Source organism: Amphiprion ocellaris, chromosome 12, assembly GCF_022539595.1.
Source record: "Amphiprion ocellaris isolate individual 3 ecotype Okinawa chromosome 12, ASM2253959v1, whole genome shotgun sequence".
NCBI lineage: Eukaryota > Metazoa > Chordata > Actinopteri > Pomacentridae > Amphiprion > Amphiprion ocellaris.
Window position 1 is genome coordinate 11,672,868 of NC_072777.1, and position 22,350 is coordinate 11,695,217.

The 22,350-nt window shown below is 38.9% G+C and overlaps 4 protein-coding genes across 5 annotated transcripts; 3 read left to right on the forward strand and 1 right to left on the reverse strand.

The window, feature by feature from the left end:
* The first annotated feature begins 233 nt into the window (after positions 1-233).
* Positions 234-1,474, forward strand: LOC111566946 (spermatogenesis-associated protein 45-like). Its single transcript, XM_023267761.3, has 2 exons — positions 234-474; positions 1,323-1,474. Exons 1-2 carry the CDS (start codon positions 234-236, stop codon positions 1,340-1,342), a joined length of 261 nt encoding a protein of 86 aa, XP_023123529.2. The 3' UTR covers positions 1,343-1,474.
* Positions 1,475-1,478: 4 nt separating this feature from the next.
* tatdn3 (TatD DNase domain containing 3) lies at positions 1,479-12,117 on the reverse strand. Of its 2 annotated transcripts, none has more exons than XM_023267759.3 (10): positions 11,979-12,117; positions 11,620-11,652; positions 11,224-11,297; positions 10,595-10,679; positions 9,608-9,670; positions 6,238-6,347; positions 3,627-3,682; positions 3,442-3,554; positions 2,003-2,083; positions 1,479-1,896 (listed from the first exon to the last, which is right to left on the reverse strand). In XM_023267759.3, the coding sequence occupies exons 1-10, from the start codon at positions 12,033-12,035 to the stop codon at positions 1,750-1,752; spliced, it is 819 nt and encodes a 272-aa protein (XP_023123527.2). In that variant the 5' UTR covers positions 12,036-12,117; the 3' UTR covers positions 1,479-1,749. The 2 variants fall into 2 exon arrangements, with proteins under 2 accessions (XP_023123527.2, XP_023123526.2); XM_023267758.3 differs by having other exon boundaries at positions 11,578-11,652.
* On the forward strand, positions 12,078-14,422 carry nsl1 (NSL1 component of MIS12 kinetochore complex). Its single transcript, XM_023267760.3, has 6 exons — positions 12,078-12,429; positions 12,722-12,794; positions 12,945-13,078; positions 13,484-13,538; positions 13,879-13,946; positions 14,041-14,422. Exons 1-6 carry the CDS (start codon positions 12,241-12,243, stop codon positions 14,296-14,298), a joined length of 777 nt encoding a protein of 258 aa, XP_023123528.1. The 5' UTR covers positions 12,078-12,240; the 3' UTR covers positions 14,299-14,422.
* Positions 14,423-16,100: 1,678 nt separating this feature from the next.
* Positions 16,101-19,880, forward strand: batf3 (basic leucine zipper transcription factor, ATF-like 3). The gene is made up of 4 exons (XM_023267773.3): positions 16,101-16,175; positions 17,017-17,121; positions 19,061-19,105; positions 19,445-19,880. Exons 1-4 carry the CDS (start codon positions 16,101-16,103, stop codon positions 19,577-19,579), a joined length of 360 nt encoding a protein of 119 aa, XP_023123541.1. The 3' UTR covers positions 19,580-19,880.
* Positions 19,881-22,350: the final 2,470 nt, after the last annotated feature.

The following is a 22,350-nucleotide window of genomic DNA, read 5'->3' on the forward strand; positions in this document are numbered from 1 at the left end:
GTCGAGGAAAAGCCCCCAAAATTAATTAATCTATTTAAAATGCTGCCGGCAGTTTTCTCGCTTCTAACAGAGTGACTCATCGTCCCAGACACAGGATCTTTGATGCGCGGTCACGCGCCTTCGCTTCCCGGTTGCCGTGGAAACGCTACAGCGTGGCGACTCAACCAGCTTCATTGTGGATAATTTATAACAGGAAAAATACACCAAAAACTGAACATAAAGATAAAAACGCGATGTCCGGGTGTGAGGAGCGGGCTCTGCTGGAGCTCAACCTGCGGAGGGAGTCGTGGTGTCAGGTGGAGATGGACCCCCGGCAGTCCTGGGAGAGAACCGAGAGGAGACACTACCGGAAGCACCTGCGGACCAGCCCGGTGCTGCTCACCGCTCTGACCGCCGGACCGCAGCGCAGGGCGGCCTGCACCGAGCGACCGGCCCCCGCCAAGCTGCCCGAGAGAAGGCACTTTGAAGAGAGCTGTAAGGGGACTTGTGTGAAGAATTTCGTAAAATATTCCTTTAATATCTCCTTTGGAATGGGCACTGCCTGTACTTTAATGCTTATGATGTTTTAATGAGTGATTAATTAACCTGTAAAAAGTCCAGACGGGGTGGAGGAGGGTGGTGCTGAATAAAAACTACAACATCATCAGGATCTCTTTACAGAATACAAAGGGAATTTATCATGGTGCTTTCTAAAAGTTATATTTAATTATTCTGCCAAAGAGGCGGAGTCTCGGTGGAGTTATGTGACAGTCAGTGTTGGCTTGTCTGTCTGTCCATCTGTCCGCAACATTACTCAAAAACCGACAAACGGATGTGGATGAAATTTTCAAGGAAGGTCAAAAATGGCACGAGGACCCAGTGATTAGATTTTGGCAGTGATGTGGCTTATAGTCTGGATCCACAGATTTGTTAAAGATTTCTACATCATTAGGAGATAGTGGCACTGCGTCACTGTAACTATGACTACGAGTGAACACTATGTCAGCTGCCTGCTGACGATCACATCAAATATCACCTGGAAAACTAAAATGCAAGGGATGAGAAGTGTTCCAAGTTTTTCACTGAAGCCCTTACCCATATAGATTATAACTAATGTTTCACACAGAACAATCAGCTATTAGACTGACAATCAATTCCCACGTTAGCACATTTTGGAATATTTTGAACATTTTAGGCATGCAGCTGAATACCCCACAATAAGAATGCACTCAGCAACTGTCCTACACCATAGTAAATTTTGAAAAGCAGGAGTTATAGTTAATGAAGCTGACTGCTTGGCTGCTGTAGCCTGATATCTATATGCGTCTTTTCTTCTCTTCCAGATAAATCACACCTGGTGTAGCCAACTCCAATCTGACAAGACCAGACAGGCTGATACCACAGATACACGGGTCACTTTTGGTAGTTCATTTCCAGGAATAGTGTTGAGCAACTCTTCAACAGGAATACAATATAATAAAACATCCAGAATCTATGAATGCAAACATTCACTGGTCTTTATGCATGATATCTTAAAAACAGTCTTTAAAATGAACTCCTACACACTGTCCTGCTTATGACATTTCACTCCTCATCAATCCATCCGTTCAAAACAAAGATCCAGAAGACTATTGTCACAATTTCTGAAGAATTTGACACAGATTTGTGATTAGGACTGATCCTAATGACATTTGATTTCTTGACTTTATATCTACAACCACTAGCTTCTTCAACATTTCATTTCATAAACAAAAGGCACAGACAATGCACCTACATGTCAGATGTGCACCTGTTGGCCTTGGGGAAAAGTCTGTACGCATTTTGTGCAGTGACGAGCCGGACGGTTTGTGGCGACAGACCTTTGACGTCAGCGATATAGTGGCAAGACAGAGTGATATTACTGGGCTCATTCCTCACCTGAGAGACAGAAAGAGACACGGAGAGATAAAAAAAACATCTGCAGAGGATGTTCACTCGGAGTACGGCGTCTAAGTATGATGAACTGTCATCATTTAAAACTTACGTGTTTGTCAGGACCCAGTGCAGGAGAGTCAGTTTCAAGACAGATGTGCTCCAGTGGGATCTGCTTGATTAGCTTTTTTCTCTGTACAGTGAAGTAAAATTAACTTTGTCACTCTTCATTATGTTGGTGACTCAGTAGATACACTCGCTATGTTCCACCTGATGAGACATGCTGCTTATCTTAGAAATGCGGCCTTAGATTTGTAGCCTTTACACCTTTGTCACAACATTTCTGCATTAAAGGCTTATGCTAACATAAAATATAAATGTAACATGTTAAATATTTCCAATAGCATGTAAATAAAATGAACCACATAGCTGTAATTTAGTGCTAACAATACAGACACTTCCTTTACCAGAAAACAATACATTTTTAATCATGCAGAAGGTATTGTATTTTTTACTGCAATTTCTATTACTGCTTCTGACATCATTATTGCTGGATTAGTTACGTCAGAAAGTAAACAAACAACGTGGCTTCCTACAGGCAGCACAACAAAAATCACTTCTAATAGCACTACTACTAATAATAAATACTGGTACTCCTATAGGTTCTGGTATTGCTACATTCAGGTAGTAGAACTAGTATATTGCCATTAACATTTACAGTACCTTTTGAAAGTTTGGGGTCACCCACACAATTTCATGTTTTCCATGAAAAGTCACACTTTTATTCATATGCAAACATAATTGCACAAGGGTTTTCTAATCTTCAATTAGCCTTTCAACACCATTAGCTAACACAATGTAGCATTAGAACACAGGAGTGATGGTTGCTGGAAATGTTCCTCTGTACCCCTATGGAGATATTCCATTAAAAATCAGCCATTTCCAGCTGGAATAGTCATTTACCACATTAACAATGTCTAGACTATATTTCTGATTCATTTAATGTTCTCTTCATTGGAAAAAATGCCTTTCTTTCAAAAATAAGGACATTTCTAAGTGACCCCAAACTTTTGAACAGTAGTGTATGATAATAATTTAACCTTTAATTCCACATTGGCCTTACTATATTTGCAGTAAAGTTCATAGTGAACATCTGGTGCTTTTTCTTAACCTCACTGGTCATGTGACAGTGTAAATATTCTGTGCTTTTGTACATTTTTTACAACTTCACATGAACCAAAGTTCAGTTTAAGTTTTGTAGATTTAGCAAAACCTTCTGTCACACACATGTAAAAGTTGATCATTCATGCAGGACTGAAGACTATTTTGATGATGCATGCTCTTATTTAGGTGTGTGAACTCATAATAGTGTCTCAAGTGTACATTACAATAACTGAAGGGAACATCTAGCCATATAAATGATCTTAGTGCTGATGATGGAAGGAGTTTTGTTAAAGACAACCCTCCTTTCTCTTTCTTTCTTAATGCTTGTAAAATATACTCTATCATTTGTGTATCTGATTTCTCTCCGTAGTGGTAAATCTCACCTACCTGTTGACTCCTGCAGACAGCAGGAGGGAAAGAGAAAAGATAACCAGCCTTCACACCTTCCAGAGCAACAGACGGCTTCCCCGCAAAGTTATGAAGCAGAGCTCGGCTGATACCTGACAGAAAATCACAAATTTAGAACTTCCAAATCTCTGTATGTACACGACATAACAAAGTGAAGCACCCACCTTGTTCTCTCATGGTGTCTATGGTGACCTTAGCTGCTGATCGGGAGTGGACGTTCCTGTGCAGAAAACAGGAAAGCAAGACAAAGTGTATTTATTTGAATAGCACTTTTCAAATGATAAAGGCAAACAGACCAGGGCAAACACAACAAAAACAACAAACTGATAACAAATATGATTTAAATAAATTAAAATTAGTGGTAAACATGTAGAATTAGCTTGGATTTGAAAGTAGTCAGCATCGTCTCAGGTGTTAGGTCTTCTGATAATTCATTCCACATCTGAGCACCATAGGAGCTAAAGGCAGCTTCACCACGTCTAGTTTCGACTCTGGGAACAGGCAGTAATCCAGAACCAGCTGACCTGAGACGTCTGCATGGTTTGTACTGGGTAGGGAGAGCCGATCAGTGTCTTGGATCTAAACCGTTTGGTGATTTATGGAAAAGCAACTGGACTTTGAAGGCGATTTTGTGAGAAACGAAGTTTCTTTAGTGATGAGTCGTCACCAGCAGCATCACCACAGTGACTGAGATGTTTTTTTAGGCTGTTAACTATTTTTTTTTTCACAGATTCAGAAGGAATTTAATTGTGAAAATAAATGGATTCTAGTTTGCAGCTGTGGGATATGACTCATAATGCATTCGTGCCTGCCGGGCTGATCATGTGTATCCATGTAAATCAGCTTCCTGAGTGGTGACTGTTTTGTCTGATCGCGCGCTTCTTTAAAAAAATACACTCAAATAAAGTCCAACCACTCTCCGGTTCAACTGCAGGACTATCAGATACTACAGATGAGAGAATTGGCAGCTTCAGACTGTCCTCCATTTGACAATGCATCTTGTGCAGAAGATACTTTACAGCTTTAGTGTGGGATTTAGCAGTTTGATGTGTGTAATATTTACCAGACTAGAATCTTTGACTAAAGCAAACTACATATTCCTGTCCTTTTCATCAGCAGGGATATCTAAGTATAACTTGTAGGATATGAATGGAAGCCATCCTGTTACTCATTATTGAATAAAGCTTTAGCATTTACCATAAAAATCACAACATGATACCTATTAGCAGTTCCAAACAACTAAAGAGGATGCATGCTTGAAATAATCGGAGAGTTTTAGCAGTGCTGTAAAAAAAAAAAAAATAAATAAATAAAAAAATACTAAAATGAACACAATCACTGCATTTTACTGGAACAGAACACCACTAAAAGCGCTAAAATTCAACTGGAATTTCATTCAAAGTGGTCCTATTCTTAAGGATGTTTTTCCAGTAACATCAGTTATGACTGAAAGCCGTCTTACTGTAATAATAATAATAATAATAATAATAATAATAATAATAATAATAATAATAATAAAAACATTTAGTTTCATAGACCTTTGAAGGGTACTGATACATATACAACCACTGTGCTTGTATAAACTAATGAAAAAAATCCACTGACATCTGACATTAAGACTCATAAGATGCATGACATCAAATAATTACTTAACTGTAACATTATGTTTGTCATGCGTCTCTGCACATACAGTAAATGCAATCGCAAAAGCACATTTGGACCTTGGTTGACCACTTTTATATTATACAAAGCAGCGATCCAGACAGCTTTATGGCTGAAGGCTAAGAACCAATCAAAAAATTATATTCAGGCCAGTGATGGTCTCAAATTATTACTGCTGAGAGAACATTATTATATACACCAAATGCAGGTCACAGCTTATAGCCCACGGCCATTGCACTTCATTTCCCTGTTTTGTGTGATGACCATATCCTGGGTCCTGCTTCCTCATCTGACTGATTGGATCGGCACTCCAGCGCTGTGCTCCAATCAAGCCGTGTCTGTCGTCATGGCACCCGCTTATAAACGACCACTCTACAAGGCTGTATTTGGAGTGAGCATCACGCTTTGGTGTGTTTGTCAGGTGTTCCTGCAGATTGTGACTGCACCAAAAAACATTGCCCGCTGCAGATCTGTAAATGGCTACGTTAAATTTATGAGATGTCTGTTTGTCACTGGAGGCCAGGAGTAGGGGTTGTTCTTTTCCAAGCACATCTTGCCAAATTGGAATTTAATTATGCATGTTTAGACAACAGTTCTAGGAGTGCTACTTTCAACTGTAGATTATTTTTGGTTAGTTAGTGCAGGCAAGGCAGCACAGTTGTTAGTTCTTAACATAGACTGGATACATTGTTTATATTGATTTCATATATTTGTGTAGCATCTAAAGTCCTCTATTCCTCTTTTTGTAATCTGTGCTGATTTATGTTGTTAGTGAGCTGGGTTGGACTAAATGTAGAATCTGAAATCAGTTCCTCTTTCTAGTTATTGTGATTACATAGTCTGGTGCTGCAGTTGGAAGGATTTAGTGCAAACTTATATCCCACCTATTTACATTCTGTAAAGCCATCTAGTGGTCATACCGTGCATTTGCCACTTGTGAGTTGATTCACCGCTTGCTCAGATGTTGTCCTGCATCCACTGAATGGACTTTTAACTTTTTGCAACAAGCGTGCTTTGGATCTTTTTTCTGTTTAAAATAACTTGATGTCTAGTCTCATGTGTTACACTGTCATCACACCAGGGTTGAACTGTACACTCTTCTATTGTGCTCACACAGGTAGGTCCAGCTCCTTGGCGATGCTGAGCTGTTTAATGAAGACATTCATTTGGTCATCTCTGTCCTGCTGAGTGGGGGCACACCACGGAGTGAAATCCAAACCAATCTGGAAACAAAATACGACAAAAAAACAGCCATCAGCAGTGCCAATGGGAGCTGTAGTTTGGATTTTGTTGCAATATTTTTGTTGTTTTCCCTTTGATGAAACTAAAATTGACCAACTCATAGTTTTATGCCCTTTCCAGCCCTCCCTCTTTCTGTTCTTGAGTTACTGTAATTAGTAATGACCAGAAAACAGTTTGCAGATGAATATGCCCTCAGCACAGATGCATAGTAATAAAGTGTTCCTGTCCAGTATAGTAGAAGTGATCTTAAAATATGATCAGAAAGCTTCTGGAATATGCTTCTCTTTTTTAGACAACCAAGAGATTGGGGTGGAATTCTCTCTCTCTCTCTCTCTCTCTCTCTCTCTCTCTCTCTCTCTCTCTCTCTCTCTCTCTCTCTCTCTCTCTCTCTCTCTCTCTCTCTCTCTCTCTCTCTCTCTCTCTCTCTCTCTCTCTCTCTCTCTCTCTCTCTCTCTCTCTCTCTCTCTCTCTCTCTCTCTCTCTCTCTCTCTCTCTCTCTCTCTCTCTCTCTCTCTCTCTCTCTCTCTCTCTCTCTCTCTCTCTCTCTCTATATATATATATATATATAAAAAAAAAAAATCCATCTCTAATGTTTTCTTAATAGCTTGTGTTTAAATTGGTATCTGGCTACCAACACTAATGAATCACAGTCACAGTTACGTCATTGATTTAATACTCTTGTGTTTTGCACCATATGTTAGCGGAATTAGGAATCCTCATTTATTTTTCTGTCTTCTGAGATGGTGAAACCTCAACTCTTTCTTTCTTTAAGATGTTCCACCTTTCATCCAAGATGTTCTTTAGTTACAACTGACTGTTAGGGAGTCCAATATATACTGACGCTTTTAAAACCACATGGGTAATGGCTCCTTAGTGGCCCAGTGGGAAAAGGTTGGAGAACTTTCTGGGGAGGGATCTCAAGACTGCATTAGAAGTACCTGATATGTGGTTTTGTAGACCTCCTCCTCTGGTAAGAGATGGCTGTTCCAGTTTAACATGAAAGAAGTTGTAAAGGATGGAGGTGAAGGAAGCCAGCTACGTTGCCCACTAGCCCTGTGATTTTGAGGGTAACAATATGTACCTCAGTCAGGACTGAAAAAGCCTCTTAGATTAGACATGAAACATCTTTAAAGGTCAAAAAGGAAAATTCCAGTTGCTTTTCACTGAAATTCTTAGGACTGATATAACCTGGATGAGTAAGAATCTACAGAAACATATTGCTAACCAGACATATTTTAAGTCTTTTTAGAAGAAGTTTAAGTCTCACATCTTTGAAGGTGCATCCCAGTTAAGTCCCACACATTTTAAGTGTAAATCAAGTATTTAAAGGCCTTTCCATGTTCACTGTTAAAATGATACAAACATTCAATGCATTTATCTAAAAGTACATTTTTCAAGGCCTGCAGCCGTGCTAAAACTGTCTACTGCTGTCATTGTTTAGTCTTCTTTTTTTTTTTACTTCACCTGATCAAGTGAGTCAGTTTTCACGGTATTCCAGATTAAGTCAAGTCAGTTTTATTTATGTAGTCTAAAATCATAAATTTGCATCGCTGGTCAAGTTTCAAGCTCAAGACAAGTTTAAGTTTCAAGTCTAACACTCAGGTGCACAACAAAGGAAGGCAGGCAGAAGTTTTGCAGGTGAAAATGCATGTGAGAATGTAGTTATAGACTCATACCACAGCTGAATCAGAGAGTGCTGAGTGTAACAAGAGCTGGATCTCACTGCACATCCAACCGTTAAAAATAACAGCTATGGAAACAGCCGTCTGGGACTGTTGACTTAGCCCTGTGATGCCTGAAATATGCTCTGACAAATGCGTACATTCCTCAACAGGAGGATCTAGAACAGCGCTACAGCATTAATGACTGCTGGAGAATGAGGAGTGTGTGTGATTGACGATGTGCGTGAGAAAGATCGTAACTGACTGAGTTCATCAACTTTTCCTTACAAGTAAGATTAGGAGGGAAGTTGGGGTTTTAACAAGTTTAATCTCCTTTACTTTACCAGAAGTCACGTTAAAGGCAGGATTTGTTAGATGGGGGCAGCACATGTGCTGGTGATAATTAAACCTATGAACTGACTTAAGCCGAACAAGTGACATTCTTATCCCGTCAGACCACTGTGAAAATTGACATTTTAAGTCTTTTAGATCTGTCTGTGGCCTTTGACACTATCATTCGTGCTATTCTACTTGATGGGCTAGAGAAACTAGTGTAGCACAGAACTGTTTTCTGTTTCATTTGATGATACTGCATCCATCTGTGCTCCTGTGACTTGTGGTGTTCCCCAGGGATCCATGCTTGGTCCTGTCTCATTATCATCTTCATTAAACATGGTGTGCTGGGGGCATTTAGGGTGTGTTTCATCCCTGGATTGGACACAGTCAGGTTTTATCATTGCTTTGCTGATGATACACAGCTCTACTTCTCCATTATTTCCCAAATTTAACTACTCTGCACAATTGTCTGGTAGGGATTAGTCACTGGATGTCTCATATTTTCTTTTGTTTTTATAAATCACAGCAAGACTAAAGTTCTGGTTTGTGCCCCACATCAAGTCTCTAATAAAATCTTCCAAAATGTCTGCTCATGAAATACAACTTGAACATTTTTCTCCAAAAACCTAGGCATGACGTTTGACTTCAAGTTATAATTTGATAAACATGTCAAGACAAATATCAAATTGTGCTTCTTTCACCTCAGGAACATTACAAACATACACCCTACGTTGTCCTTGCTGCAGTTGGAAATTGCTATCCTTTGCATTTGTATCTTGTGTCTATCGCTCTGATGCCAGCACACTAGCTTTCAATTAAATGCAAAATCCAATTCAAGATCCTTCACCTCATACAGAGCACTGAATCTTTGTGCAGAGTATGTGGTTTAACTACTCTTACCATCTTAAGGGTGAAGCCTGTGAGCCTGCCTGAGAACACGAGGGGACTGAGTGTTTGCTGTTCTGGATCTCAGAGTGTGGAAAACTAGTCTATGCTACACTCTAGACTTAATGCTAAAGTTCCAAATTTCCTTACTGAGCCCTTTTTTTGTGAAGTTTGGAATCTATCACAATATGTCACACCAATTTAGAATATGACGAGGTTTAGCTGAGAGCATGAGATGATAGGAATGTAATTTTTTTGTCAGTGGCAGTCCACACGTGTGTGCTGTATTAACCCTGGTGTGGATTTAAACATACATAAAATGCAGTTAGAAATGGGTTTAGTTTGGGCTTAGAGTTTACCTCTCCAATAGCAACAAGGCGCTCTTTGTGGTCGTAAAACTGTGGCAGGGCAGCATCCAAATCCTGTGGAAAAACATCTTCATTAAAGAACAGCCTCATATTTTGTGTAAAATACATTCAACATAACTGTAACAAAAGAGAGGTGTGTCACAGAGACACAGAGCAGTGAACAAATGCAGGGCTCATACATTCGCTTTTATTTCTCCCAATATTTAAATTACAGAGATATTTTTTTCTAATCACATTTTTTACACTTTCCATGCTTTCGTATGTCACAGGGTGGGATGTACTTCCTGTGTGTCTGTGTCAAAGGAATTTTTTTTCACAGAAAAACAGGTAACAATGTTTTGTTGCAGTAGGGAGTTTGAGATAAATTAACTGCTTTATCCTGGTTTGTGTCTTTTAGAAGAAAATTTGGGCATTTCTCAAAAATTGGGCACAATCTACAGATGTTTTAAACATTTTAAAACTTTATCCGTTGTCTGTATTGTCATGCCTTGTGTGCAACAGCTGCCTGTTGCCATCAGTTAAGGGTTATAGCATCTGGTTTGATCTTAGCTCAGATGACCTGATAAAAACCACTATATCTGCTGTTAAATATTAGGATTATTCATTTAAAATAATGAAAAATTAAACTCTAAAACAAATCAGCACATTACCCATGTCAAAAGTCTATTTTTTTTACTGAAATTGTATCTGTATTAGGAGTGTCTGTCTATTTTAGTATTACAAGCCAGAGTTTCTCTTATGAGAATTAAACTATACGAATTACAGTATGTGAATTTTAGTATTATCACTAATGGCTTAACAGACAAAGTAAATACATCTGCTCTTCCTTCAGAGGGCTCTAAAACACTCCTTCCCTACCTCTGTTTGACACACTGAAGCCTTTACTGTGTGTTGGGACACCACTGAGAAACACAGATACTCTCAGAAATATAGATTGACGTAATCAAAATATAAATGCTGTGCAGATTGTTTTACTACCTGAGGCTTCACGCTGCGTTGCTGAGGCCCCCCGCTGGCCTGCAGAGGATGGACGCCAAAACATGGAGCAACCAGATCTGGATAGCTGTGCGAAAGGAATACAACGCAATACCATGAATAAGTAACACAATGCTTTCCAGCTGGGAGCAGATGTGTGAAACAATGTATGCATTTGTATTTCTTACACTGCATGACTGACTCAAGTGAGCAAGAAAATTTACTCAGGTTTTGTTCTTACTGTGACAGCAGATGTGTGGGCAGCTCTGTGTTTCCTCTCTGTGAGACTAGATACTTTTGCTCCACAAATGTTTGAAGAGAAAACATAACTCATGCAGTTGCCTCACAGCATCTCTTCCTATTTATTCATTGCTTTGCGCTAATAATGATTTAATGGCTGTGGTGTTTTCTAACGTTTTAGAATCCCTTTCTCCATTTCATTCACTGTATTACAATTTCAAAAATTCCTTTCGAGGTCTTTTTTCTAGTCTTTTATGGATGTACTGCGTTAGCTCTCAATTCTGCATTCTTAACAGAAAGTACACTATATAACATGCGCAATATGTGTTTATCAAACAGACATTAAAGTGCGTGTAAATTGTGGCATGTTAATGCTCGGGGAAAATGCAGACCTGTCCTGCAGCTGGAGAACTCGGGAAAATTCTCCAACTTCTTCTGTAACGGCAACCAAAGTCTTCACACCGGCCTACACACACACACACACACACACAATTGATTCTCTTCCTTTCAATATTAATAGGTACAGTCAGGTTTCATATTCATTGTGATGCTTTCATGCTATTAATATCTTGGTACAAACTATGTTGTATGTAAACAAACATAAAATATATTGTACGTCTACATCTATTCCAGTCATGTTGTTCAGCCCTGTTTCCAAGTTTTAATTACAATTCCCCATAACAGTGTCTGTTCCTTTTAAAATGACTCACGCGTAGTAGGTGTAGTGTATATATTTAGTAAGCTACCTGTGAAGAACTTTTTCCATCAGGGGAACTGATTCTATTTACCTCTCTGGTCCTCTTGATCACTTCCTCCAGATCCTTCAAAGAAATAAGTTACTGATTTATTTGAAAGACAACGTGTAGCATTGAAATCAATCACGAGACAAGAAGGTAAGAAAATGTGTACATCACAGCCGTAATTAGGCTGTAAATGAAGTCACAATAGGTGCAAATCAAACGCTTGTAGTGTATTTAACCTAGCGTGAATAATTGTGATGCTGGCTCGCACTATATATACTCTAAAAAAAAACAACTGAGACGGGGTAAAATTCTTTAAAAAACAAATGTGCTTTTTTACTATACTTATGTACTTAGCATAGTAGTGTTAAGCATGTTTAAAGCCCCATGTGCATTTAACGTCTTACCTCCTCAAACTCATTTGCTGATATGTGACAGTGACAGTCAACAAAGCCATTCTCCATTGAAAATCAGAGAATAAGAGGTAAAAGAGAAAACAATTACAGAAAAAACACCGATATTTCCCGGTTTTGTTTTTATCAGCATGGCTAACAGCTGGCCGGAACACTTCTATAAAAATGCTGTTTCTAGAGGGACGCCATTAGGAGTAGGACCAGGATATTACATATTCAAATCCGGTTAAAAATATAAACAGAGTTGGCGGCAAAGATGGAGTTGGCAGAGAATAAAACGTCACCCAGCGAGGAAACTAATCAGGAATACAGAGTTTATGTTAGCTCGAAGAGAAAAGTAAATGAGCAGCTAAACAAATATAAAGAGGTTTTGAAGACAGCGCTGGACGGACAGACGGAGGTTACAGAGGAGACGAAGCGACTTTTACTGCAGGAGCTGCTGGCGGTGAGTCGGACTTAATGTTTACATCTTCATGTTATTAACTGTACATTTAAAACATCTGTGGATGACCTAACCGTTTGTGTCAGGCCGTTCATTGTTGTTTTTAAAAAGGCTTTTGTTCCCGGAAGTGTTATTTGCTTCAGGCTTAGAGAATTTTACACCAAATCTCCAAACTCCCTTCATTGAATCTGATCTGTTGCAGCTTCATCACTAACTCTTAGTTTTACATGCGATAATGCAGATTGTGTTTTTATTTGTTCCAGTGTTCTGATCAGTCCTGTTTATTTCTCTGCAGAGCTTTGAGGCAGCTGTTCTGGTCAATGTGTTGGTGAATGGACAGCCTTGGGAGGAGGCACCTGATGTTGAAGGTTGTCCCTCTTAATACTCTTTACAACTTTATTTAAACTTTTCATTTATCTCCTTAATCAATAAAAATGCTGTCCTAAATTAGTATACCTAAAGTACAGACCTGCATATCTGACCAGTGTCTGTTTTTCTTCTTTCTTCACTACTAACAGAGGAGGATGAGGCTGTGGATCTGGAAGGTCTCTTGGATGATACCATCGTTGAGACCACCAGGAGGCGGCGTACATACCCCAGGAAGATCCTTCCCCATGTGGTCCATGCCCTCAAGGCTGAACGAAAAATTATGGTAGGTTTTATTTATGTATTTATGGGTGGTGAAGAGGAATGTTTTATTTCACCGCTCATAGAACATAAAGTATTGGGATTAAATAAACATTTCCAACATATCACACATTGGTATCTACCCGAACTCGAACTAATGACTGTCAGGATAAATTTTACATGCCTTATGAATCAATGTAGACGTGAAATGTTGATTAAAATCATCATTTTCTGATAAAATCATTTTACTTTTTGAAATAAGGTTTCACGGTAATACGAAAGTGTATTTTGTGTCTTCAAAAAAATGTTGGATTATTCCAAATTGAACTTAATCGTACACAGAAACACATTATTTGATTGAAGGTAAAAAGCATCCAGAGCTGGTGTGCCCTTGTGAGCGTCTCTGACGACTGCTATGTTTGTGTTTCAGGGATTATATGAGCCTGCAGTCAAACCTCAAGAGGTGGTCAAAGATCCTGATCAAGGTACATGTGTCTGATCACTTATACAGTAAAGGCTCTCACACAGTTTTAGTTTCCACTGCTGATATCCACAAAAGATGTTTGAGAACACAGAGATCAAATTTTACAAGTATCCGTAAAACACACTCATGTCTTTAGCACCAGTTAGAAAAGTTTGTACTGCTGACTGTGGCATTTGTCCCTTGTTTAAGACATTGTTTGATATTCTGTATACCCAATCCTATTGGTACATATCACTCTATAGTAATAACAGACACACCGCCGTTGGCCAATGCCAGCAGTTCACAAGCAGGCAGCATTTTTTTTCAATGCAACAATATTGTTTTTGTATGTGTTTCACCAGAGAGCATCATGAGCGATTTGTCAGCAGCTGCTCCTGGGATGGTAAAACAGGCCATCCAGGTCATAAAGGTAACAGCCCAAACCCTCATCAGGTTTGATCAACAAATGGACCTTTTATACGCAAATATATGAATGCTTTATCGAAACCTGCGTTTTTCTGCAGTCGATCAACACTCTGCAAAAGCAAGCCGAAGGCCTCTGTGAGATCCTCAACATGAAACCCAGTCAAGCCTCTCAAGAGGTCCACAGAGAGGTGTTGGGTTTTAACGGCCAATCAGATGCTCTCACGCCTCCCGCAAATGGAGCTACAAGACACAGGCAGCCAATCAAGAGAGCCATAGAAGAAGCGGCAACCACAGAGGGCTATGTGCCCCCAGCCAAGAAACCAGACTGGATCATGGGAGAGGACAAGCAGAAGTGACGCACCGTCTTACTGTTACCACAGGACAGTAGAGCAACACCATGCAGGTGTGATGTGTAATGGACTGAGTTTTTTCCACACAGTAGCTTTTTGGCTCTACAATAAAAAGTGATAATAAAATATATCTTGTCTTCATATTTATTCATTTTAAACAGTGGGAAAAAAAATTAATTTCCATGTTTTACATTTTGACATGAATAAACAATCAACTGGCCACATATTCTCATCACCAAAAGCAACTGCAGGATCGCGTTATGGCCCAAAACCACAAGAGGGCGCTGTTCTTCTGAAGCTTGTGCAGAAAGCCTCAGATTGTGCTGCTGACAAAATCGCCTCAAACCTGTTAATGCTCATCAGAGAAGAAAACAAGTGACATGTGGATAGAAAGCAGCAGAAACATTCCTGAGTCTTAAGAAGTGTTGACACAGATCTTGTTGATTGCTTTTGAATTTTCTATTAGTAATAAGTGTTAATGTGAACATAAATGAGTTTAAGCACGCACACACGTTTGCAGTATGTTTTATTCTTTTCATATTGACTGAGCCTGATGAGGACCTGACTTATTTTTACAACTGGACAGAAGAGTTCTGATTCTCCTATTCACCAGAAAATCATGATGATTGAACCCCTAAAAACTCAGCTCTGTATCAAGGTTGCATATTTCGAGGTTTCTTAGATGTAACTCTACAGCATTGCTTCCTTTTGAATCCGCACATCTATGACGCGTCTCTCTCTACCCACACCTCGGCTCGCTGCAGCTCAAGCACACCGGCTCACATACGACTCTGCTCAAACACTGTGAAAGTGTTCTACACCACACAATGGTACGTTGTAATATCGGAGTAATGCAGCCATACAAACTGGACATTTTTTCTGAAGAAGAATAATGCAGAAAATCCAACCCTACAGGATGGGTTTGTTTAGTTTGTTGCATATGAGTGACGTCGACTGTTGGTTTTTAAAAGGATATTTACATTAGGGTGTCTTTAAAGTAACCTTTATAAACTATTCTAATCTTGTGTGATTTAGAAGAAATTTAGATTTTGCACATTTTGGCACAGAAACCACCCCGAAACTTTAGGCAACATTAAGTAGTTTTGAGGAGTTATGTACTCATATCATATTTTAAAAACGAGACCACAGACTTAAATTCATGTCGTATTAAAAATACATTTCTTTCTTCTAAGATTTCTCTGTACTTTCTCTCAGTTTAAAATCAAATTCTTTCTTTTTTTGGTCTTAAACATTCAAAATTGTTGATGCTGTATTCGTCTGTGGTTACTCCAAATTTAGCGTAAATGCATATACAGCTCATAAACTTTTCTTTACAATCTACACTCTTTCCTGCAGTTTGTTGCTGTCTAAATACTTACTAATAATTTGTCATTGACAGATTTTTGGAGACTGTTTGCGGCTGCAGTGTTTACAGCAGCAGGATGGTGCATGTGGGATACAGACAAACTAAACTACTGTGTCCTGTGTTCATTGCAGTGAAGCAGCACGCCACTCAGTGCAACACTAAAGCTCACTGTTGAGCTTTGCCTGTCCACATAAGTTCAGGTTAACCGTGGGCCCTGAGTCATGTGACTTATTTGAACTGCCTTCACCACTTCTACAAAAAAGGCAGCAAAACTGAAAAGTGAAAAGAAAGTTGAAATGAAAGTCCAGCCTGATTTCCGTCTGGTTTCTCTGAACCTCGCTGACATCGATGCCCAGTCCACAAATAGCTATTTTCTGACGGAGCCTTTGTGCAGGATATCCCTGTTTTTCTCATTTAAATTTTTCCAATATTAAAGTCTGTGATGTCAGACTGTGATTCTTCCTGCATGTCTCAACAGAAGAGCATCACAAACAACCAACTCTGTGAAGGATGTGAGGTAAGAATGATCACACTACTTTGATTTTGTTGTTGTATTTAGCTCTTCCTGCACAAAAGAGATTTTTGCTCTGATGAACTGCCCCCTAACACACAGGGAGGTCAAAGGTCATAGAGGTTCAAACCGTCTTCTGTTAAAAGCTGATGCCAATAAAGGTCACCTCAGTGCTTTGCATCAAGTTTGTATTGTGTGATAATGAAAGACATGAATTACTGTCAGTGTGAGCTCAGTTTTCTGTCCATAAATGCGCTCTCCCACCTCCAACTGGTCCAGAACGCAGCAGCTAGGCTTCATACTGGTTTTAACAGACGACATCACATCTCCCCCTGTTCTAGCTTCCCTCCACTGGCTCCCTGTCTGTTTTAGAATTGATTTTAAGATCTTGCTGATCATTTTTAAAGCTTGCCAGGGCCTTGCTCCTAGCTATACTTTAGACACGCTAACCCCGTACATCCCCTCGTGCAGCCGTAGATCCTCAGGTGGGTCCCTCCTAGTTGTTCCAAAGTCAAGACTTAAATCCAAGGGTGACCGGCTCTTCTCCATCAGGGCCCCTCGGCTTTGGAACGACCTGCCTGAGGAGATAAGGCTCGCCGAATCAGTAGATTCTTTTAAACCACTTCTTAAAACCCTCTTTTATAGACTCGCCTTCCTGTAAAGTTCTCATTTATTTCTCTTTTATCACTGTTCTACCTGTCAAAGCACTTTGTGAACGTACTTCTGAAAGGTGCTATACAAATAAACTTATTATAATGCAACTACAAGTATTACTGACTAAAAGGGGGAAGAAAGATTCTATTTTTTTCCTCTTCTGCCATCTGTTTGCTGTGTTTGTGTGTGTCAGTGCTCAGAGGACGAAGGCAGGAGGCTGAAGAGGAGAGAGAAGAACAGAGTTGCAGCTCAGAAGAGCCGCAAGAGACAAACCCAGAGAGCCGATCTGCTGCATGAGGTTAGTGTTGCTGTTGTAGTTTCATGAGGAGCAGCTTCAGACTATATGAAGGGGTTTGTCAGGTCCCCACCTTTGCAGAAGGCTGCTGGTTTCAGTTATGTTTGGACTTAAGCATGCATACTTCACTCACTATCTACAGGTGACCACGAAAGTAATAAGTGTGATGTGTAGCAATACGGCACTGGATTTGAAGCAGGACCATTTATCAGTGAAAGAAATCTGACACAGCAAAGAAAACACCAAAACTTGGTAGTGTATGAGGAAAAATATGTGCACTATATACATCAGGGGAGGAATATAAATTAAGAAATAACATAGGGTCACAAATAGGAATAAAACCTAAAAAAAAAAAAAAAACTTCTGTGAATGGTAAAATGTCTGTAGATTCTCTGTCACCCAGGTAATCCTTAGTGCTGCAGTGCAAAACAACTGAAATGTATTTTCTATGAGACTTCAAAGGTCAGGCTGCCTTCTACTGAAGCACTTAGGATTGCAGCAGTGAACTGTTCTCTTAGAAACAGAAGAACCTCCACGAATCTTTTAGGTTTCCTCATTATTGACAGTGTGGAGGATTCGCTCAGATGCACAAAACCAGCCTCTAAAACTTGCACTATATCTCTGATACAGTTCAAAGGAGCTACATACTTCCTCAGTATGATATTCTTCAGTGTTGGTGGTGAGAAAACGGATCCTGGCCTGTGATAAAAAGACGATTTGCACCAGCAACAACACTGAGCTGTGGCTTCCTGTTCCAGACCACAGGCCCCCACACAATAGACTCCGATGTTATGAAGATATTGAGATTTTTTAAGCATTACAAACATTCAGTCCTGTCATTCCTTTATCATATAACATTATAAATGAATTGATCTAATTCTATTACAAACACAGTAAAATATTGGAATGTACACGATCACAATAAAACTAAGTTTACAGAAAACAAAGGTGTTGGTTTGTCCTACGACTAACTTTCTCCTTTAAACTCTCGCAAGAATCCTTTTAATGAGGCTCCTCTAGGAACCATGTCGGAGTTATCAGAGGTTCATGCAGCATTCACTTCACTGAATCGAGCTGTTAAAGGAACAATCTCCCAAAAGGAAGCAAAGTTTCTGTGAATGTCCGATAAGTTCTTTGAGGCTTTCTTTATTCTGAGAGAGCAGTAAAGTTCAGTAACGGTGAAGACGGAGGTGTGGTTCTACTATCAGGTTAAGGATTTATACCAAACAAATGGAAAGCTAATCAAAATTCTTGAAAATGAAATGAATAATAATCTAAAGTAATATCAACATCATACACTTGAAGTTCAGTGCTGTTGTTGCCTTTTTTCAGTCACTACTGCTACCATAGCAACAGAGGCTTAATATTACTTTTACTACAGGAATGATCATCTCTGATTGCACCTTACCTGGGTGTTTATCTAGTCTCACTTTGTGGCAATAGCCTGGATTAAGCTTAAATCCTGGTTTGTCAAGCCAAGCCACTATTAAAACAACAGATTTGGACCAAAAGTGCTTTTCAGAGAGCAAGTGTCCTCTAAAATGTAACAATTTAAATGTATTCATGGTTATGTGAGATCTACAAAACACAGTGATGAACTGTCCTCTCCAACTTCCATCCATCCGTTATTTATACACCACTTAATCCTCATTAGGGTCATCAGGGGGCTGGAGTCTATCCCAGCTGACTTAGGGTGAAGGTGGGGACACCCTGGACAGGTCACCAGTCTATCACAGGGCTACATATAGAGACAAACAATCACACTCACATTCACACCTATGGGCAATATAGAGTTACCAATAAACCTCAGCATGTTTTTGGACTGTGGGAGGAAGCCAGAGTACCCAGAGAAAACCCATGCATGCACTTCTTTTTGTAAATTCTGCACTTAACTCTCAGTTTTCCTTCTTTACTTTACTTTCCCTCTACTCCTATCTTCCAGACCTGTGAGCTGCTGGAGCAGAGGAACAGGAAGCTGAGGAGAGAGGTACTTAAAATAAAGACACTGTCCTTCATGTGATGCTGCTCAGGTAGCATCCAGTCCAGGCTGTTTGCCACCTGGAATCCACAGCTGGGCTATTGACAGCTCCATTAGATTTTTGCACACAGAAGATGTTCAATTATTCTTACAAATGAACATTCTTCTGAGCATTCATAGATGTAATATAAATTTATTTGCACTGCATTAAGACACTGAAATGCATTAAAACGTCATGAGCACAGTGAAAAAGGAACCTAAATCACCTGCAGCGCATTCAAATTAAATAAAAATAGCATAGAATCTCACTACATTGACAGTGCATTAAAGGACTGAATTTACCTCCAGGTGGATTCTCTGTCAGAGGAGCAGCACCTGCTGACTGAAGTTCTCAGAGCCCACGAGCCCCTCTGTCCCATCATGCACTGCTCCTGCACCTCCTCCAGCCTGCAGCCTGATGACATGGCAGCCTGTTCAGTTTGAGTTTCTGAGCACAGTGAACTCCTGAATGTCTAAACTGACAACTGTCCCAGTAAACCTCTGGAGGCCGCTGACTGATTAGAAATGAAGTGCAGCTGCAGCAGATGTGAGGTTCTGCTGATCTCTGGTGGCAGAACTGATTATCACAGTGAACAGCGTCCTCTGCTGGTTGATGCAGCAGCTCATGTCCATGATGTAAATACAGTAAGCTTGCTGCACTGTACATGTCCCTAAAAATTAAACATAACATTTAAACTGATGATTTTTGGAATCATTTAATCCATTCATTCGTTTATTTTCCGTGTTATCTCTGCTCTGTGAGTGACTTTGATTCTAACTCAGCTGTAGCAAATAACCACACTTGTTGGAATGAACATTTAAAGAAAAGAAACGTCATCTAAGTTTAGTGATGCATTATTCTAAGTTTTCTTTTTTTTTACAACACGTTTAATTAAAGTTAAGATAATAAGTTACATTACTACTACTGTAGCACATTAATGTATATCATAGAGATATTCAGTTAACAAATAAATAGCAAAACTCGAAAACCAATAAGCCAATAATGTCATTTTTTAAAAATTAAAAACTTCAATTGACAAAAATTCATCACAACATATTTTCAGTTTCCACGTGATAAAGACAAAAATAATTCTTCTTTTTCTTCTTCTTCTTTTTCTTCAAGCAGTAATATATGAATAACAAGCTGCTGAGATGCCATATTGTAAACCGTCTGATTTACAGACATCAAACCCTGGTGGCTAATTATACATGAGAATCTCATCTCATGTCTGTACTTATGAAACCTTTTAAATTAAATTTCTTTTACTTACTCTGGTTTAAAATCTGCAACTTTTTCACTTTATCTGCTTGTTTCAGCACCTGATTAAATCCATTTAAATCTTACAGTGAAATAAATGAGGGACAAAAACATTCAGTTTTTTGTTTGTTTCTTTAAATATATATTGGCATAAAATAGAAGCTTAATTTTATTCCCATTTTCCTTGAAACTCAGTTTCCCACATGTGGCGTTTGTGTGGAAAATTACTCAGAATTAAATCTTAAATTTTGCAGATTTGACAGATAAAGTTAGTAACTTGGTAAAAAAGTTTAGAATGCATATAAAAACTTTTTTCATAAATATCAGTAATTATTGCAATAATGGACATCATCTTTAATGGAATTGTAATGGTATTTAGAAATTGATTAATATCTTTAATGTATAAAACACATTATGAAGCACTAAAATATCATGTTATATCAAGAAGAATTAGAACTTCTTTTAACCCTCCTGCTGTCCTCATTTATGGGCACCAAAAAATATTGTTTCCTTATCTGAAAAAAATCCAAGAATTCAGCAAAAAAAAAAAAATCCCCAAATTGCAAAACCTTCAGGAAGAAAATTCCAATAATTCCTTAAAAGTTTCCCTTAAAAGCTTTATTTAAAAAAAAAAAAAATCCCCCAAATTTGGCAAGAAAATTCTTGTAAATATTTTCAAAAAATGAGTAAAAATGTTAAAAAAAATCCAAAAAATATCTAAAGTGATTACATATATATCAGCTAAACTTCTAATATTTTCTTTAAAAACATTCACAAAAAAATCACCCAAAATCCAGTGAATTTCATTGGATTTTGATTTTGTTCTTAAGAAACATTTTTAACATTTCTTTTTTTCCACCAAAAAATGTTCAAAGATTTACCAAAAATGTTGAAAATGTGGATATCAGAAGTTTCACTGTGAAAATATTATTTTTTCCACATTTTCAAACTTTAAAACAGGTCAATTTTGACCCGCAGGACGACACAAGGGTTAATGACATCATTTGTATAAAAACCAAAAGAAGTCAAGATGTTTCAGTAAAAACCTTAGCAATCCATTGAAATATCATTGTGGTGAGTGATGAATGAAAACTGCAAAATCCCTCAAGTGTGTCACAAGTTCTCTGTGATGAGCAGCACCACCACCATCATCAACCATGTTGTGCAACTACAGGTCTTCTGGGATATCTTGTCATTTTACTGAATGAGGGCTTGAGGTCATTTTGCTGTCACACTGCATCAGAATATCTATGGTTTGGTTACGTTGGCAGATGCTAATTATCAGTTATAGTTCCCCAATATGACCACAATCACATCAGACTTTTAGCTCCGTGTTTCTCTTTTGCTTTTCCTTCCTCTTCCACGCTGGGCTGAATGAAGGGTTGATTTCGTGGTAAAAGATCATGACGCAAACCTGTGGCATTTAAGCATTTCACAGCTGCAGACTTCGGAGAAAGTGGACTGATGAATGGTCTTCAAACCCTTTTTGTACAATTCTTAGGAAGAAAGGTTTGGGAAAAAAAGATGTGTGGAGGAGAGGTGTTGTCAGAGAACACTGAACAGAGGACACAACAGGCTGCTGCATGAGAAATCGTTTTAAAGTGCAAATAGAAAATTAAGTTTTGTTTGTGTTAGACGCTATGCAGAAATTCAAGAAAAATAAGACAACTTTCTTCTCGTGTAGCTAATTAGAGGAATAAATTGGAATGAAACTTTTGTGGAAGCTGCTTAAAACATTGGTATGCTAGAGTATTAACTAAGACCATCTAAATGCTACTTTTTGCTGGGTTCATGCAAAGAAAAAAACTGCTAAGAATCCATCCATCCATTATCTATACACCATCCAATCCTCATTAGGGTCGTGGGGGGCTGGAGTCTATCCCAGCTGACTTAGGATGAAGACAGGGGACACCCTGGACAGGTCACCAGTCTATCACAGGGCTACATATAGAGACAA